General features: G+C 41.3%; 1 protein-coding gene across 4 annotated transcripts in view; it reads left to right on the forward strand.

Annotated features, from left to right (window-relative positions):
- LOC132883771 (1-phosphatidylinositol 4,5-bisphosphate phosphodiesterase beta-4-like) overlaps positions 1 to 19,093 on the forward strand; it is a 258,886-nt gene that overhangs the window by 82,250 nt on the left and 157,543 nt on the right. For all 4 annotated transcript variants that reach the window (XM_060917766.1, XM_060917768.1, XM_060917767.1 and 1 more), the window contains one exon: positions 4,529 to 4,626. In XM_060917766.1, coding sequence (XP_060773749.1) covers positions 4,543 to 4,626 — 84 coding nt within the window. In that variant the 5' untranslated portion in view covers positions 4,529 to 4,542. The remainder of the gene's footprint in view (positions 1 to 4,528; positions 4,627 to 19,093) is intronic.

A 19,093-nucleotide genomic window follows, 5' to 3' on the forward strand; every position in this document is an offset into this window, starting at 1 on the left:
TTAAAGTCATTAAAATTCTGTAAAGCTGCTTTGTGACAATGTCTATTGTTAAAAGCGCTATAAAAATAAACTTGACTTGAGTAGATAGAATGACGTCTCTCTCTCTTTCTCTCTCTTTTTGCCATGGTGCTTTGCACTAAGTACTTATAAGGTTGTGTTTATCTTCAAAAGCCCTACAGTTCAACCATTCAAGGTGTTGCAGTACAATAGTCAGATTGATGGAATGGAACACTGAAAAGTTGTTTATACCGAATGATGATTAGTGAAAAGACTAGAGCTTTCTGTTTTGGCTTAAAAGGTTTCTCATCAGTTCTGGAAACCTGGGAAGTCACGGAAGAATGTGAAAAATTATAGACAAATGGGGTTGTTAATGGCACTCGTTCAATTCTCAATGTTTGGGTTGTTATGGAAATGTCAACCTTAACATGGAAAATGGAGGGGAAAACCTACTAAATTGGACACATATTGACCTGCATTGAGTGATTTTAAAGCTATTCGATTATTTATCAATCAAATATGCGAAACTGTCTTGACACATTTCACCTAGATACACTGCACTGATCTCAACAGGAGAATGACATAGGTTGTTACTTTATGTCATCACTAAGGTGAAAGTTGGAGTTTGGATGGATAGGATTCCTGGTTCATACAGGTGGAAGTGAATTTCCTCCACGGGGTTCCTGTTTGGACTGTTTCAGAAAGGTCATCCATCACTGGAATTTCCTCTTCACGTGAATGTGGATATTTTAGGGGCTGTTTGTGTTATTTGTGTTTCGGCACACGGCATTTGATGAATTGAATATTTCTAGACTTCTAAAATTATTTGATGTGCTGCATAATTTAACGCTATTAATGAACAAATTATCTCATCTCATTATCTCATTCTCTCTAGCCGCTTTATCCTTCTACAGGGTCGCAGGCAAGCTGGAGCCTATCCCAGCTGACTACGGGCGAAAGGCGGGGTACACCCTGGACAAGTCGCCAGGTCATCACAGGGCTGACACATAGACACAGACAACCATTCACACTCACATTCACACCTACGGTCAATTTAGAGTCACCAGTTAACCTAACCTGCATGTCTTTGGACTGTGGGGGAAACCGGAGCACCCGGAGGAAACCCACGCGGACACGGGGAGAACATGCAAACTCCACACAGAAAGGCCCTCGCCGGCCCCAGGGCTCGAACCCAGGACCTTCTTGCTGTGAGGCGACAGCGCTAACCACTACACCACCGTGCCACCCTATGAACAAATTAATAAAGTATTATTATTTAATGTAATTGTGAAAGAAAACTATGAATGTTGATATTGTAAAGCTTTCTTGAGGGAGTTATAATGTTTATTTCACATTTATGGAAGGAGTCTCCAGTGTCAATGCTGTGTAATGGTAAATAAGTTTTCTGCCTTATGTGAGTGACTTTCTCTTTCTCTGTAATGTCTTTGGAGGGTTTTTTATTCAAAAGAGAAGCAAAAAGACTTCTGGGAGAACAGCTGTCTATTGGTAAATGGTTAAATTAAATAACTTGAATAGTGGGCATTCTATAACATTAAATGTAACAATAAACACATAAAAAGCACAGTGTGGTGTTGATTAATACATTAAAAAATTATCATCAGTGGAAAATTGCTGTGGGATAAGAGGAGTAAAACATTTTCATGTCATAGTCAGAAACAGATTAGCAGTAGAGGAGTTTTTCCGTCCATCCATTATCTGTAGCCGCTTATCCTGTGCAGGGGTCTCAGGCGAGCTGGAGCCTATCCCAACTGACTACGGGCGAAAGGCGGGGTACACCCTGGACAAGTTGCCAGATCATCACAGGGTTGACACATAGAGACAAACGACCATTCACACTCACATTCACACCTACGGTCAATTTAGAGCCACCAGTTAACCTAACCTGCATGTCTTTGGACTGTGGGAGAAACCGGAGCACCCGGAGAGAACATGCAAACTCCACACAGAAAGGCCCCCATCGCCCACTGGGCTTGAACCCAAAACCTTCTTGCTGTGAGGTGACAGTGCTAACCACTCCACCACAGTGCCACCTTTTAGAGGAGTTTTTGTCCAAAACTAAATGATATTATTGTCAACAATGGATACGTATGCATTGGCTACGTTAGCCAATAAGCATGACTTCAGAAATCCTGCAACAAGAACACTGTGGGAAAAAGCAGAGGTGGTTTTGACCCAAAAGGACTTGCTGAGAGTCAGGCAGAGTCCATTTATCAATGCATAGATTATTTTGGATCATTGATCCTATAATGCTCAATGTGTATTACATCTGTCCCATACAGTAATGGTCATTTGCATTTGAGACCATCCATCCATCCATCCATCCATCCATCCATCCATCCATCCATTATCCGTAACCGCTTATTCTGTGCAGAGTTGTGGGCAAGGTGGAGCCTATCCCAGCTGACTATGGGCGAGGGGCTGGGTACACCCTGGACAAGTCGCCAGATCATCACAGACCTGACACATAGAGACAAAGAATCATTAACACCTACGGTCAATTTAGAGCCACCAGTTAAGCTAACCTGCATGTCTTTGGACTGTGGGGGAAACCGGAGCATCCGGAGAAAATCCACACGGACACGGGGAGAACATGCAAACTCCGCACAGAAAGGCCCCCGTCAGTCGCTGGGCTTGAACCCAGAGCCTTCTTGCTGTGAGGCGACAGTGCTAACCACTACACCACCGTGCTGCTGCATTTGAGATCATCAAACAGTAAATAGTTAATAAATAAAGATACAGTAAATAGCCCTATTCCACAGCTGTATTAATCCATAGTATGTCAAGAACCGCTCAACGAAGTAAAGAGAAACGACGTCCATCATTACTTTAAGACATGAAGTGCCTTTTAATCTCATCTCATCTCATTATCTCTAGCCGCTTTATCCTGTTCTACAGGGTCGCAGGCAAGCTGGAGCCTATCCCAACTGACTACGGGCGAAAGGCGGGGTACACCCTGGACAAGTCGCCAGGTCATCACAGGGCTGACACATAGACACAGACAACCATTCACACTCACATTCACACCTACGGTCAATTTAGAGTCACCAGTTAACCTAACCTGCATGTCTTTGGACTGTGGGGGAAACCGGAGCACCCGGAGGAAACCCACGCGGACACAGGGAGAACATGAAAACTCCGCACAGAAAGGCCCCCATCGCCCACTGGGCTTGAACCCAAAACCTTCTTGCTGTGAGGTGACAGTGCTAACCACTCCACCACAGTGCCACCTTTTAGAGGAGTTTTTGTCCAAAACTAAATGATATTATTGTCAACAATGGATATGTATGCATTGGCTACGTTAGCCAATAAGCATGACTTCAGAAATCCTGCAACAAGAACACTGTGGGAAAAAGCAGAGGTGGTTTTGACCCAAAAGGACTTGCTGAGAGTCAGACAGAGTCCATTTATCAATGCATAGATTATTTTGGATCATTGATCCTATAATGCTCAATGTGTATTACATCTGTCCCATACAGTAATGGTCATTTGCATTTGAGACCATCCATCCATCCATCCATCCATCCATCCATCCATTATCCGTAACCGCTTATTCTGTGCAGAGTTGTGGGCAAGGTGGAGCCTATCCCAGCTGACTATGGGCGAGGGGCTGGGTACACCCTGGACAAGTCGCCAGATCATCACAGACCTGACACATAGAGACAAAGAATCATTAACACCTACGGTCAATTTAGAGCCACCAGTTAAGCTAACCTGCATGTCTTTGGACTGTGGGGGAAACCGGAGCATCCGGAGAAAATCCACACGGACACGGGGAGAACATGCAAACTCCGCACAGAAAGGCCCCCGTCAGTCGCTGGGCTTGAACCCAGAGCCTTCTTGCTGTGAGGCGACAGTGCTAACCACTACACCACCGTGCTGCTGCATTTGAGATCATCAAACAGTAAATAGTTAATAAATAAAGATACAGTAAATAGCCCTATTCCACAGCTGTATTAATCCATAGTATGTCAAGAACCGCTCAACGAAGTAAAGAGAAACGACGTCCATCATTACTTTAAGACATGAAGTGCCTTTTAATCTCATCTCATTATCTCTAGCCGCTTTATCCTGTTCTACAGGGTCGCAGACAAGCTGGAGCCTATCCCAACTGACTACGGGCGAAAGGCGGGGTACACCCTGGACAAGTCGCCAGGTCATCACAGGGCTGACACATAGACACAGACAACCATTCACACTCACATTCACACCTACGGTCAATTTAGAGTCACCAGTTAACCTAACCTGCATGTCTTTGGACTGTGGGGGAAACCGGAGCACCCGGAGGAAACCCACGCGGACACAGGGAGAACATGCAAACTCCACACAGAAAGGCCCTTGTCGGCTACGGGGCTCGAACCTGGACCTTCTTGCTGTGAGGCGACAGCGCTAACCACTACACCACCGTGCCGCCCGTGCCTTTTAATTAATAAAAATAAAAAATAAAAACACTGAATTTGAAGGTGTGTCCAAACTTTTGACTGGCACTGTCTGTCTACTTTCTCCCTTATAGATCTGAGAGCAGCCATGACGAAGTCATATGAATTCAACTGGCAGAAGCATGTCCCTGATTTCCTGCAGGAAGGTGCCGTCTTTGACAGATTCGATGAGGTAAACCAGCCTGTCCCTTTCTGTTATCACTTGCAGTCAGGGCACTAACTCTTATTCGTTTCTCTTATTTGCTTGTCTTATTTGTGAGAATGCAGACGAAACGAATACCCACAATTTACACAAAAGCAAACGATTCCTTCTTTCCTGCTTGTAATAGAGTTTTGTTTAAGATTCCTGATTACTGCCTTGATCATTGATTTTCTTGTGCGTATGAGAAAATGACACCAGATTTTGTCAAATCTTGTTATTTCATTGCATTTCCTACTTACCGCATTGCTCATTTGTACTCTGGGGCATTAAAATCTTCAGTGACTTCCAGATAAGAGGTACACATCTCCAGAGATAAGTGCCTTCTGTGTCCCCCTCCCATGGCCTTTCTTCATTTCCCCAGTTAACTCAATCAGACCGCTGAAATGGGATTGGGCGTTGCTCTGTACTACCCCAAGGACAAGAGTAAAATAAATATCCGAAGACAGATACTCATCTTCCGAGCAGGAGATTCCAGCTCAGCCAGATAGGAATATCATCATACAAGTGAATTTCTTATTTAGACTCAACAAGATGACTACAGTATATATTTTGCTGCACGAAGTAAAAATGTGCTTAGTTACATCTGAGTCAGCGTGACATCGAGCAGAACTGATGTTTCACCTCAGAAGCACATCTAGCATTAGAACGGTCATTAACCCTGTGCTGTACCTCAGCACAATCAGACACACACACACACACACACACACACACACACACACACACACACACACACACCCCCCACCAGGTCTTGTACTCTGGAGGGCAGCGACATATCCTCCCACCCCGTTCTGCGCACATATCAGACACCAATCATTTCCAGGTGGATAATTACATGCTGAGTTAAATAGCACCTTGAGCAGACTGACAAACTGGAGTCTGCTCTGCATGATGGTAACAACATTGCACAGAGCTCAGTTCTAGATCTCAAAATAAATGGAATCTCTGAAATGTAGGAGAATAATAAAAGCCGCGTCTCATTAACAGAACTGCCCTGCAGGGTATGAGTCTCTTGATTAACACTGCAGATGCCTAGCCCAGGAACGAGGATGTAAATAAGACCAGGATCTCGTGGAGAGCAGTTACTGTTCATCCTGTTCCCACAGGGCAGCAGACGGTGAATCTTTGGAGCCGGCCACCATCTTGGCTCCGGCTGCTGCCTTAAAGGGCATTCACAGCGTGGTCATTATCCTTGCTCATGGGTGTCCACTCACTTTCATGATACTCAAGTTCATTAGCACGTAGGTTGTTAATATTTTCAAGTGATCATTGTGCGTTACACACAGTGCCATTTTATCAGCAAAGGAAATGAGTTCACGTTGACAAATGACACACTAAGGAGTGGGGTGGCCTAGTGTCCTCGAGCAGTGAGGATTAGCAGGAACAGGATTATAGAGGCACAGAGTCTGTAAAGTGCCTCAGCAGTGAAGGAACAGCATGTAAACAGGGAGTCTGGATTCATTTTCTCCACAGACCTCTCCTGGCACCAGCTCATCTAATTTGCTTTCATCTGGAGGAGTCTTCCAGAGCGTGGGCGAGGGAGCTATCCACTTTTTTTCTCTCTCTCTCTCTCTGGCAGGACATAGGATCATAGCTTCGTTTTCCTTTCTCTTTTACTGAGAGAATTAAACGCTCACATCTATAATCTGCACAAGTTGTCCTTACTCAACGCCGCTGTGTGGTATCGCTAGAATTGTTCTCCCGTACAGATCCATCACTCTGTCTTCTCCCTCTGGAGAATCCCATGCAGAAATGACAGCATGAGGTGTTCATTGTAATCTCTCTCAGCTCATTTAGGCCCTGTCTATCTGTGCACTCCCCTAAGCAATCTTTGTACAGCTTTATCACTCCTCCCATCCCTCCTCAAGTTTGTGAACAACTAAACTTCAAGCTGGTTGAACAAGGCAGCCTGAGACAAACTTAACATTTAAATTTCAGCTGTCGGATTGTGATCTGTGTTTCTCTCTGTCTTTCTCAGACTCGAAAACCAGTGTTGTACTGTAGTCGAGTCATTAAACCTCGAGTCTGAGTCCAGTCTCAAGTCCCCAGTGTTCCAGTCCAAGTAAATAAAGAAAATTTCGAGTCAAGTCCAAGAACAAGACTCCACCCGCACCATTTGACGGTGGCTGGAGCTACCTTTATGTGAAAGCGTCTCTGCTACCGTGTTGGACTAACGTTACTGCTCGACTGCCCCATTTTAGTTAATAGGCTACAGATATAAAGCTTGTTCATTGCTCAGCAAGCCCCGCCCACTATCAACAGGGCAAATAACATGAGAGAGGGTTAACACTAGCTAGTTCATCGCTCAGCAAGCAAGCTCCGCCCACTATCAATAGAGCAATGAACATAACGTGTCACTTCCTTCTCTGGGTGGAGTCTTACCAAATGACGATTGAAGTTCGAGGTCGTCCCCGTCGTCTCCTCGATAGTTCTTCTACATATGGAACACATCGCAATGCATTTTTTCCCACTGCACGAGAAGTCTGTATAAGCAAAGCGGACGATCCTAGGGGCGTTCTCTCCAGGCATTTTAGCACCATTAATGTTCGTTTGTTCCTGAACATGACGTATGAACAGGTGAATGTGCATTCTCTTGCACGAATTTAGCATAAAAATTAATGTAGATATAAAGATCTTATGCCAAATTATTATGGCATGTTACAAGAAATAAAGAAAAATCAGAGTCGTTGTCTCCAATTTACGAGTCCGAATGCAGTCCGAATCATCAGTGCTCAAGTCCAAGTCAAGTCACGAGTCCTTAAAATTAGGGCACGAGTCCTGGACTCGAGTCCTACAAGCCTGTCTAAAACTAGCACTAGAGATGGTTTTAAAATGTATGATCATCACCGCTTTGAAAATTTAGCCTTGATCTCTGATGATCTCTGTCTAACATGTTCTTGCAACTTAGATAACAACTAATACTCTTGTATTATGCTGTGCATTAAAACAGTGTTAAACTAAAATGTGTGTTATGAGCAGTATAGTTAGTTCAATAATTATTGGCACACTGATAACACTTTTAATTGAAGTAAATTTATTCTAAGAAAATAAATAAAAAAACCTAGAATGCTTTTCAGTGAACAGATGCCTCATCAAAAGTTAATTTGTGGCGTTTCTTGCCTTCTCAATGCATTTGAGATCAAACAGCAAACAGTAAATAATAAAAATACAGTAAATAGCCCGATTCCACAAATGTAGTAATTCATATTATGTCAAGAAGCGCTCAACTAAGTAAAGAGAAACGACATCCATCATTACTTTAAGACATGAAGTGAAAACCATTGAATTAATAAGGTGTGTCTAAACTTTTGGCTGGTACTGTATATCAAGGAATAGCTATAAACAATGTGGCCATATCCACGATTAGGGCAATAATAAAGTTTAAAAGAGCCAAAACTATAAAAAACTTACCTTGAAGAGGACACAGCTCTATTTTGTCCGCACAGTGAGAGAATAGAGAGGCTGAAATTTCTCAGCAGATCACAGTTGGAGATTTATGGAATGTGGGAACATTTTAGGGTTGTCAGATGCCAGAAGAAAGCCTTTTCTTTCATCAACCCACCAACAAGCATCTGCTTTTTTCACATTCCACTGGAACTTTGACTGGAACTGGCTTGTATGGTCAGATGACTAATCAAATCCAGTGTACAAATGGCTTAATAACCACAGAATCAGGCTTTTAACAGGGCTATCTCAGGCTACATCCACACGACAACGGCAACGAGATATCATTAAAAAAAATATCGTGTCCAAATGGGCAACAATATCAGGTCCATATGGCAACGCAACGCTTGCTGAAAACAATGCAATACACATGCCACACCTCTAGGGGCGCTGTAAGACGGTCCCTTCGGAGACACCAGAACAATAGAAGAAGTAAGGACGCATGCGCATAAACTATTATGCGCGAGACTTCATATTAGCCACAAAGTCAGGAAAATCTGTTCGTAAAATTACGTTATAATGACCAAATACAATGAAAAGTATTTTTCCAGTCTCACCTGTGAAAGGTAATCCCATGTGATCTCATTTGGACGGTAAACCTGTTGGTACGGTTAAACGCAGCACATGAATGAGGCATCTTTATTCTCCGCTTTGACCCATCCAATATGGCGGCGAGGATGACGTATGATTCTACGCGGAAGGCGGCGTCTTTAATGGTCCGGAATAAATTGAATGCTACACGTTGATGGATTAATTTGTTCTTCTACGCCCTTTTTGAGGAATGTATTGTAGGACTTAAACCAACATCTGAAGAGGAGAGATCGCTCCTTTTTTTCCCTATTTTTGCTGGCGGGATTGACTCTGCCCTAAGGGCTATTTTCTCTCTCTCTCTCTCTCACTTTGCACCATTACACAATAAATATTCACAGTGAAAATATTTTGTAAGCGCGTTTCATGAACCAAGTTATAGGATTTGTTGACAACTCGCATCGAGTTCGTTACACTTCTACCCGGCGTGAAGCACTGACAGTCATGTGGTTGTGATGTCATTGTAAACAAATCCGTTCTACTCATCCAGACGACTTCGCAACGGCAACGTTGCCAGATCTTTCCACTCTGGAACCCGTTCTCAAAAAGATTGCGTTTTGGGCACCCAAAACGCCGGTGCCGTGTGGACGCCAGGCCTAAACGATAAGCAATTGTATCGGAGTCACCTGAATCCGTTGCCGTGTGGACAGGGCCTCAGTTGACCTAAACCTCACTGGGCTGAGATAAAGAAGAAAGTCTTTAAGAAAGAATCTTAGGCCCTGGAGGATCTGGAGAGATTGTGTATTGAGGCGTGGTCTCAGATTCCTTCCTCTGTATTCTCCATTATCAGGAATTATTGGAGTATCACAGGAGGTGGAGTACAATATCTTTTCCAATGGTGCCAATAGTTCTGGAAATGACTGTACATGTTGACTTCCAGGGCTAGCTTACTTTATTCCTATTAAATCCTTGAATCCTAAATTCATGTGCAGAGATGTTATAAAATTATTGTCTTTGATAGTGGAACTTGGAAAGTGGAACGTGTGACCTGCTTCCAAATGTATTACAGCGGCAGCTACAATTATCGACACCTTAACGATCTTTTGGCCATTGCAAAAGTAGAAAAGACTTTCAATACATAAATTGTGCATGAATAATTACTCAAACTTCCACTGGAAAAAAAATGAGTTGATTCCCGATGACTATCAGATCACGTGACACCGTTCCACAATTATCGACACCTTTATCCACAGTTATTGACATCCAGATGATTATTTAGTAAAAATAATAATAATAATCGGTATGTGGTATTAAGTTAACAAAACATAGTTTTTATTTCAAGTTTGTTTTACATAGACTTATATTTAGTACAAAAGATATTTTATATAAATATCTGGATGTCGGTGCTTTACGTAAATGAGGAAGTAATTCTAATGTTTGTAAATAAATGAACTGATAATGTTTAACCTGCGTCAGAAAATCTTTTTGTTCCACTTTCTACCCACTTTCTAAGTATTTTTCATAGATCACATTTTGTTAATCATTTGTTGTTGTTGTTTGTATTAATTTCTAGTTTTGTAGTTTACCAATAAATATCAACAGGCAATTGACATTGTAACCGCATGAAAATCCAGGTCAAAGGTCGCATGTCATTCCTCGAACCAAAATGTAAAATGTCTACTGATATTGTAATATGTGGTAGATATTTACAACAAACTGCAAAAAAATATTTTCTGAATGGAATCAAAAATCTGAATATTTCAAGCATGTCATTTTTTATATGCTAGGAATTTAAATCTGGTCTAATTCTATTTATTGCAATAGGATTCTAAATACATTCCATTTTGTTATGAATCAGAAAAAAAATTATAAATCACAGCACTTTTATTTATTTATTTATTTATTTATTTTACACAAAGATCAATCCATAACAGTTGTAAATGTCCCTTAATTCCACAGGGTGTTGATAATGGTGGACACCGGTGAAAGTGATCACTATTATCGACACCTCACGTGACTTCTCAAACGCATGTTTAGATACAAAATGGCGACTGTCAAATGAAAGAGTAAGAAACAAAGTAGGTTTCGACAAGGAGATCATGATATATCAGTGAATGAGAAGTAAAAACATGTCCATGATCTTTCCACCATGCTTACCTGCGATGATAACATACGGGTTTTCCTCAATTTGCTGATCGTGCTAAGAAAATTCCATCTCAGGTAACGAGCTGCATCATCAGACGACAAGATCAAAGGGCAAGGGGGGGTCTTCCCATTGATTAATTAACCAATAATAACTGTTGTAACTGAACCTCACCTTTGTAAAATTGTTTTTTTATTGGTAAATCTGAAAAGGTGTGGACTGTCGATAATTGTAGCTCTGCTCTAGTTTCAGTAACTTGCAAAAACTAAGAAACAAAAAAGTTAAGGATATTGTTTTTGTCATGGCTAAACCTCACAGTCTAGTCTTTAGTAAATAAAACTAATCAACGTTTTGATTATTGCTTTTAAATGTTTGTTCAGTTAGTAATAAAAGAATGACTCTTCTCATTCAAACAAAGCATGAGAAGCTGTAGATCAGACAGAACATCATGTTTCATTAAAAAGGGGAAAACCAGGGTTTTTTTTTCCTTTAAAAAGGCCACACTGCCCCAAAACCCCAAGAATCCATATATATATATATATATATATATATATATATATATATATATATATATATATATATATATGTGTATATATATATATATATATATATATATATATATATATATATATATATATATATATATATATTGCAATAATCTGGATCATATCTGGAGGAGACATGGAGTCGAGCTTGTTTGTTTTTTTACAATGCCATGATCAGACAGCACCCAACATGGATTTCATCATATATGGGTCATATTAATCTAATATGCCATGTACTGAGAGGCTCCGGTTGAAATTATGGATTCTCTGAGGTGGCTGGCATCGTATTATTTTGTGAGGGGCGCAGCCCCAAAGAAAATACTACTAAACTAGTTACCAAAGAGAATCCATTATTACCAGTGCCTCTCAGTGCATGGTATAGTTGATTTACGGTATATCCCTCATCAAAAAAATTCCAAACGAAAAGTGTTAACTACAAAGAATTAGAAATAAATCTAAACAAAATATTAGTGGTCCAACTCACCGTCTTTGTGAGTCGAGTCGGCCGTACAGCTTGAAATTGTGATGTTAGTTCATGGTATATCCAGGATATACCATGACTGTAGCCTGGCAAGCCAGACTAAATGTGAATATTTAGTCTGGCCTCGCTCGTAGACATTTCCGAAGGGTGGGGGTGGAACAACCCGCTGTCTTTCAAACTGTCTCTGTGCGTATAGGCCAACGCTCTGACCAATCAGCGCAACAGTGACTGTGACGTAGTCAGAGCGACAGAAAGCAGTGGGGGAGGCCTTGAAATAAATAATTTTTCAAAATGCGTATTAATTGAAAAGGAATGAGCGGAGAGCCTCTTCCTGCTCATGTTTCAACGAAAACTCCAAGTCTAATTCTTCTAAAACTGATTCCAAAGCGGAGTCAAACGAGCGCTGTTCTCTAGCCGTAGCCATCTTTCCTGCTGTGCTTTCTCCAGTGTCGCGCAGCTTTGTCGTCACTCCTGCAAAAGCCCGCCCAAAGAATCCAAACAAAAACCTTGCGTTGTGATTGGCGGGCACGATTTGATGCCTGGGGTGTTTTGTTGATATGGTGCGAGGCTAGACCCACTTGCAGGCAAAAAATATTTTTGGCCGCTAGGCGGGTGGGTCTAGTTTACTAGGCTACCATGACTGGGGTTTTTTTGGACATCACAAGATACATTGCTTAAACAATGGTGGAACTATTTTATGTCACTGACCCAGGATGGTTCACATCCCTGCATGGGAATTTTTTGATGAGGGCTATAATGTGAAATATCCAGGCAAACTCATCTCTGGATTGTGCAGTGCGCAAAAAAAAGAAGTTTCGGGTTTTTTTGTGTCTGAGTCCAAAACTGGGAAAAAGCACTGCCTTTGAATCCAAGCACATCTGCATGTGTAGCTTTTAAATAGGAATACATTCATCAACTGTGCCAAAGTGAAATCAAATGCGACCCACTTCTGCAGCTCCACAGCCAACTGTCCCCATGCCACTGGGATAAGCAGCTACCTATACTGCCTGTATATAGACCCAATACTGAACACCACAACCTCAGAGCCTAAGTATGTGGGCACTGTGAATACTATTATGTCAAGGCACTGATGAGTGATATAATTACCGTACAGTTACAAAGCAAAACTGATTTTAAACCCAGTTAATGTTTTAGGGGAACTCCCACTGGGTTGACATCACCCTGGATTCTGTTCAGTGCTGCGGATGACACGACGGCCTTGAATGCTCATACCGTCATATAGCCGAAGTGCTCTGCCAGAGATGCTTTCCTCTGTGGAAATCAATCCACAACCATAAGAGAGACCCGAGAGTGTTCTGATTTGAGGACCACTTCACACAGAATGCACAAGGAGCCTCCCTTTTTCTGGCGGCACTTAACGCTCCAAACTATTCTGCACCTCATTTCTTGGATCCCTTATCACACATCAGTGCTCTGTTGCCATGCCACCTAATGTAATCCTGAGCTTCCTTCCTGCTACAAATAGCATTAGGAGTTCAAGGTGACCCTGATATTCTTCCAAAAATGGACAAACAAAATGATGAGTAATTTAGCTAAAGAACTGTAATTGATTCATTTGTGCTAATAGTATTGAAGGGCAAACTGTTGTTCCAGGGGCACTTTAGATATAAAAGGGGTTAATTATACTCACTAAAGCACAGTTTCAGCTTTTAGCAAGGCTCCTCTTTCAGTGTAAAATATAAAAACGAGCAAAAAAAACCCATCATGGCTACTGGTAAAGTATAGGATTATGATTACAATTATTTTAATTTCATTTAAGGCTTTACAGGGATGTGCCCCGTCATACATCGCTGACCCTTTATGCCTTAAAGTAGCGACAAGATATGAACTACGCTCAAATAACAAATGGTTACTTGCACCACCTACATTAAGAAGACTACAGGAGACAGGGCTTTTGCTGCGGCTGTGCTGGTTTTGTGGAATTCGTTACCCAGCCAGCTTAGAGCTGATACTAGTTTATCCATCCATTATCTGTAGCCGCTTATCATGTACAGGGTCGCAGGCAAGCTGGAGCCTATCCCAGCTGGCTATGGGCGAGAGACGGGGTACACCCTGGACAAGTCACCAGGTCATCACAGGGCTGACACATAGACACAGACAACCATTCACACTCACATTCACACCTACGGTCAATTTAGAGTCACCAGTTAACCTAACCTGCATGTCTTTGGACTGTGGAGGAAACCGGAGCACCCAGAGGAAACCCACACGGATACGGGGAGAACATGCAAACTCCGCACAGAAAGGCCCTCGCCAGCCGCTGGGCTTGAACCCAGGACCTTCTTGCTGTGAGGCGACAGCGCTAACTACTACACCACCGTGCCGCCTCCTGATACTAGTTTAGATCATTTTAAATCTGCTTTGAAGACACATTTATTTAGGTTAGCTTATGATTTATAACATTATTGTTTGTTATTTCTTTTAATAATTATCTTCCAATAGTCTATATATAACATTTTAAATTTTATTGTATATATACACAATGGTGCTTGAAAGTTTGTGAATCCTTTAGAATTTTCTATATATTTCTGCATGAATATGACCGAAAACATCATCAGATTTTCACACGAGTCCTAAAAGTAGATAAAGAGAACCCAGCTAAACAAATGAGACAAAAATATTATACTTGGTCATTTATTTATTGAGGAAAATGATCCAATATTATATATCTGTGAATGGCAAAAGTATGTGAACCTCTAGGATTTGCAGTTAATTTGAAGGTGAAATTAGAGTCAGGTGTTTTCAATCAATGGGATGACAATCAGGTGTGAGTGGGCACCCTGTTTTATTTAAAGAACAGGGATCTATCAAAGTCTGATCTTCACAACACATGTTTGTGGAAGTGTATCATGGTACGAACAAAGGAGATTTCTGTGGACCTCAGGAAAAGCGTTGTTGATGCTCATCAGGCTGGAAAAGGTTACAAAACCATCTCTAAAGAGTTTGGACTCCACCAATCCACAGTCAGACAGATTGTGTACAAATGGAGGAAATTCAAGACCATTGTTACCCTCCCCAGGAGTGGTTGATCAACAAAGATCACTCCAAGAGCAATAATAGTCGGCGAGGTCACAAAGGACCCCAGGGTAACTTCTAAGCAACTGAAGGCCTCTCTCACATTGGCTAATGTTAATGTTCATGAGTCCACCATCAGGAGAACACTGAACAACAATGGTGTGCATGGCAGGGTTGCAAGGAGAAAGCCACTGCTCTCCAAAAAGAACATTGCTGCTCATCTGCAGTTTGTTAAAGATCATGTGGGCAAGCCAGAAGGCTATTGGAAAATGTTTTGTGGACGGATGAGATCAAAATAGAACTTTTTGGTTTAAATGAGAAGTGTTATGTTTAGAGAAAGGAAAACACTGCATTCCAGCATAAGAACCTTATCCCATCTGTGAAACATGGTGGTGGTAGTATCATGGTTTGGGCCTGTTTTGCTGCATCTGGGCCAGGACAGCTTGTCATCATTGATGGAACAATGAATTCTGAATAATACCAGCAAATTCTAAAGGAAAATGTCAGGATATCTGTTCATGAATGAATCTCAAGAGAAGGTGGGTCATGTAGCAAGACAACAACCCTAAGCACACAAGTCATTCTACCAAAGAATGGTTAAAGAAGAATAAAGTTAATGTTTTGGAATGGCCAAGTCAAAGTCCTGACCTTAATCCAATTGAAACGTTGTGGAAGGACCTGAAGCGAGCAGTTCATGTGAGGAAACCCACCAACATCCCAGAGTTGAAGCTGTTCTGTGCAGAGGAATGAGCTAAAATCCCTCCAAGCCGGTGTGCAGGACTGATCAACAGTTACCGGAAACGTTTAGCTGCAGTTATTGCTGCACAAGGGGGTCACACCAGATACTGAAAGCAAAGGTTCACATACTTTTGCCACTCACAGACATGTAATATTGGATCATTTTCCTCAATAAATAAATGACCAAGTATAATATTTATGTTTAACTGGGTTCTCTTTATCTACTTTTAGGACTCGTGAAAATCTGATGATGTTTTAGGTCATATTTATGCAGAAATAGAGAATATTCTAAAGAGTTCACAAACTTTCAAGAACCACTATGTGTATATATATATATATATATATATATATATATATATATATATATATATACAGTTTGTTTTATCTATGTGTATGATTGTGTATGTACAGCATATAAGATCATATTTGTATGAATTTTACGCTTAATAACGGCTGTCCGTCCGGTCACGTTTTCATTTCCGGCCCATATCTTTAAAACTACTGAAGATATCTTCGTGAAACTTTGTATACATATCAAGCAATATGTAAACTGGTGCCTTTTGCTATTTTAGATTTTTGAAAAAAAATGTATTTTTAAAATTTTTACATAAAAAATAGATTTTGACTTAGTTTCTAAGAGCAATGTTTGTTTCCAGAGCATATATCCCAAACTATTCATGATATGGATTTGAAATTTGGTATACATGTTAACAAGGTGATGTAGATGTGCCTTTTCATTCGAAGAAATTTGAATTTTTCATGTTTCCATGGAAACAGTTTCAGACTTAGTCTCTCAGGTTAGTCTTTAGGTTAGGTTTTGTTTCCGGAGCAGAACTTGAAAATTGCAAGTGGTATGGTCTTGAAAGTTGGTATATGTGTTGATTAAGTAATGTATATGTGCTTTTTGATAATAAGAAATGTGAGAAATTTTTATTTTTAGGTCACCTGGACTAAAGGTCTGGTGGGTTTATGCCATGGGCTGCTGAGGTCAATGTAAAAAGGTAGGGTTGGTTTCCTGCAGCAGAACTTGAAAAATGTGACAAATTACATCTTGAAACTTGGTGTATAGTTGGTATATAGGGTGGGGGATATAGATGACTCTGTCTTCTTGTTATTACTATTATTACCAATGTCACCAATGTGGGTGATTTTGGAGCAGTGTGTTAGACGGTGCTCTTCACAACCATCATTAAAGCATTAGTTGAGAGAATATTCTTTGGAAGAATGTTGTTGATTTCTCCAGTACATTAAAGGGTGCATTAATGCTGTTCTGGTGGCTAACGGTGGCCCAACACCTGACTTAGGCTACATCCACACGACAACAGCAACGAGATGTTATTTAAAAAAATATCGCGTCCGCATGGGCAACGATCAGTAAAATATCAGGTCCATATGGCAACGCAACGCTTGCTGAAAACGATGCAATACACATGCCACACCTCTAGGGGCGCTGTAAGACGGTCCCTTCAGAGACACCAGAACAATAGAAGAAGTAAGGACGCATGCGCATAAACTATTATGCGCGAGACTTCATATTAGCCACAAAGTCAGAAAAATCTGTTCGTAAAATTACATTATAATGACCAAATACAATGAAAAGTATTTTTCCAGTCTCACCTGTGAAAGGTAATCCCATGTGATCTCGTTTGGACGGTAAACCTGTTGGTACAGTTAAACGCAGCACATGAATGAGGCATCTTTATTCTCCGCTTTGACCCATCCAATATGGCGGCGAGGATGACGTATGATTCTACGCGGAAGGCAGCGTCTTTAATGGTCCAGAATAAATTGAATGCTACACGTTGATGGATTAATTTGTTCTTCTACGCCCTTTTTGAGGAATGTATTGTAGGACTTAAACCAACATCTGAAGAGGTGAGATCGCTCCTTTTTTTCCCTATTTTTGCTGGCGGGATTGACTCTGCCCTAAGGGCTATTCTCTCTCTCTCTCTCTCTCTCTCTCTCTCTCTCTCTCTCTCTCTCTCACTTTGCACCATTACACAATAAATATTCACAGTGAAAATATTTTGTAAGCGCGTTTCATGAACCAAGTTATAGGATTTGTTGACAACTCGCATCGAGTTCGTTACACTTCTACCCGGCGTGAAGCACTCACAGTCATGTGGTTGTGACATCATCGTAAACAAATCCGTTCTACTCATCCAGACGACTTCGCAATGGCAACGTTGCCAGATCTTTCCACTCTGGAACCCGTTCTCAAAAGATTGCGTTGTGGGGCACCCAAAACACCGGTGGCGTGTGGACGCCAGGCCGAAACGATAAACAATTGTATCGGATTCACCTGAATCCGTTGCCGTGTGGACAGGGCCTTAGACACTATATTGTATTTTTTCTATATTTAACACATCTGTATGTTCTGTTGTAGAGTTACATTCATGTTTTGGCATGAAGTGCTGGCAATAATGTTATAATTTCAGCCTTGACTGCTATTATTAAAAATAATGCATTGGCATCATTTCAGCCACATACTGTATATCTAGCTGTGATGGCGGCATGGTGGTGCAGTGGTTGGCACTGTTGCTTCACAGCAAGAAGGTTCTGGGTTCAAGCCCAGTGGCCAATGGGGGCCTTTCTGTGTGGAGTTTGCATGTTCTCCCTGTGTCTGTATGGGTTTCCTCTGGGTGCTCCAGTTACCCCAACAGTCCAAAGACATGGAGGTTAGGTTAACTGGATACTCTAAATTGTCCATCTGTGTGTGAATGGTTGTGGGATACAACCTGCAGAGGGTCCTGTCGTCTCCAATCTCTGTGGTGCCATGGAACAAGATCCTCCCAGGCCAAGCAGTGTGGATCAGCACTGTGAACTGATCACCACTTGAAACAAATTCTCAGCAAAAGGCTCCAAGGTCATGGACTTGATCTTGGAAAGGATACTCAAGCTATGCCAACGATGGACAGATATGCCATGGTTCAGATGGCATATCAACTTATAGGATAAGGCAATTTTCCTTTTTTGGGATCCCCCCCAAATTTTCTTTTGCTTTAACTTGATCTTGTCAACCACTAGCTAACTCTCATCTACTACATGACAGCTTCCAACTGGACAGGTCGAGCAAATACAGGTTTCCTCTGAGACGTGTGACCAACAACTGCTGCTTACACCACATCATATGACAGCATTACACACATATCATCAGTGAGTGTTGCTACAGGGGAGAGAATAATGTCATCTTTCCTACTTAGACAGCATGGCTACTTTTGTTCTCTTGTCTGTGGCTGTAGCATCATCAGGAAGGATGAGGCAATTGCTTTCAGAGTTTTACGGTACTTATTTTTATATACCACCTTACTGTTATACAGCATGCACTGTGTATAAGGCCTTGTGTTCTAAATAAGGAATAAAAAAAAACCCAGCATGTTCTTATAACAAGTCCCAACATGATTTTCTTTATAACAGAGCAATTTCAAATTGACAATTATTTTTCTCAATGAGCAACACATCATACTTTATCGGTTTATAGTTGGATTTAATTTTGTGAATGCAACTGAAATAAGCTCTTTTCTG

Source organism: Neoarius graeffei, chromosome 3 (assembly GCF_027579695.1).
Source record: "Neoarius graeffei isolate fNeoGra1 chromosome 3, fNeoGra1.pri, whole genome shotgun sequence".
NCBI classification, from domain to species: domain Eukaryota; kingdom Metazoa; phylum Chordata; class Actinopteri; order Siluriformes; family Ariidae; genus Neoarius; species Neoarius graeffei.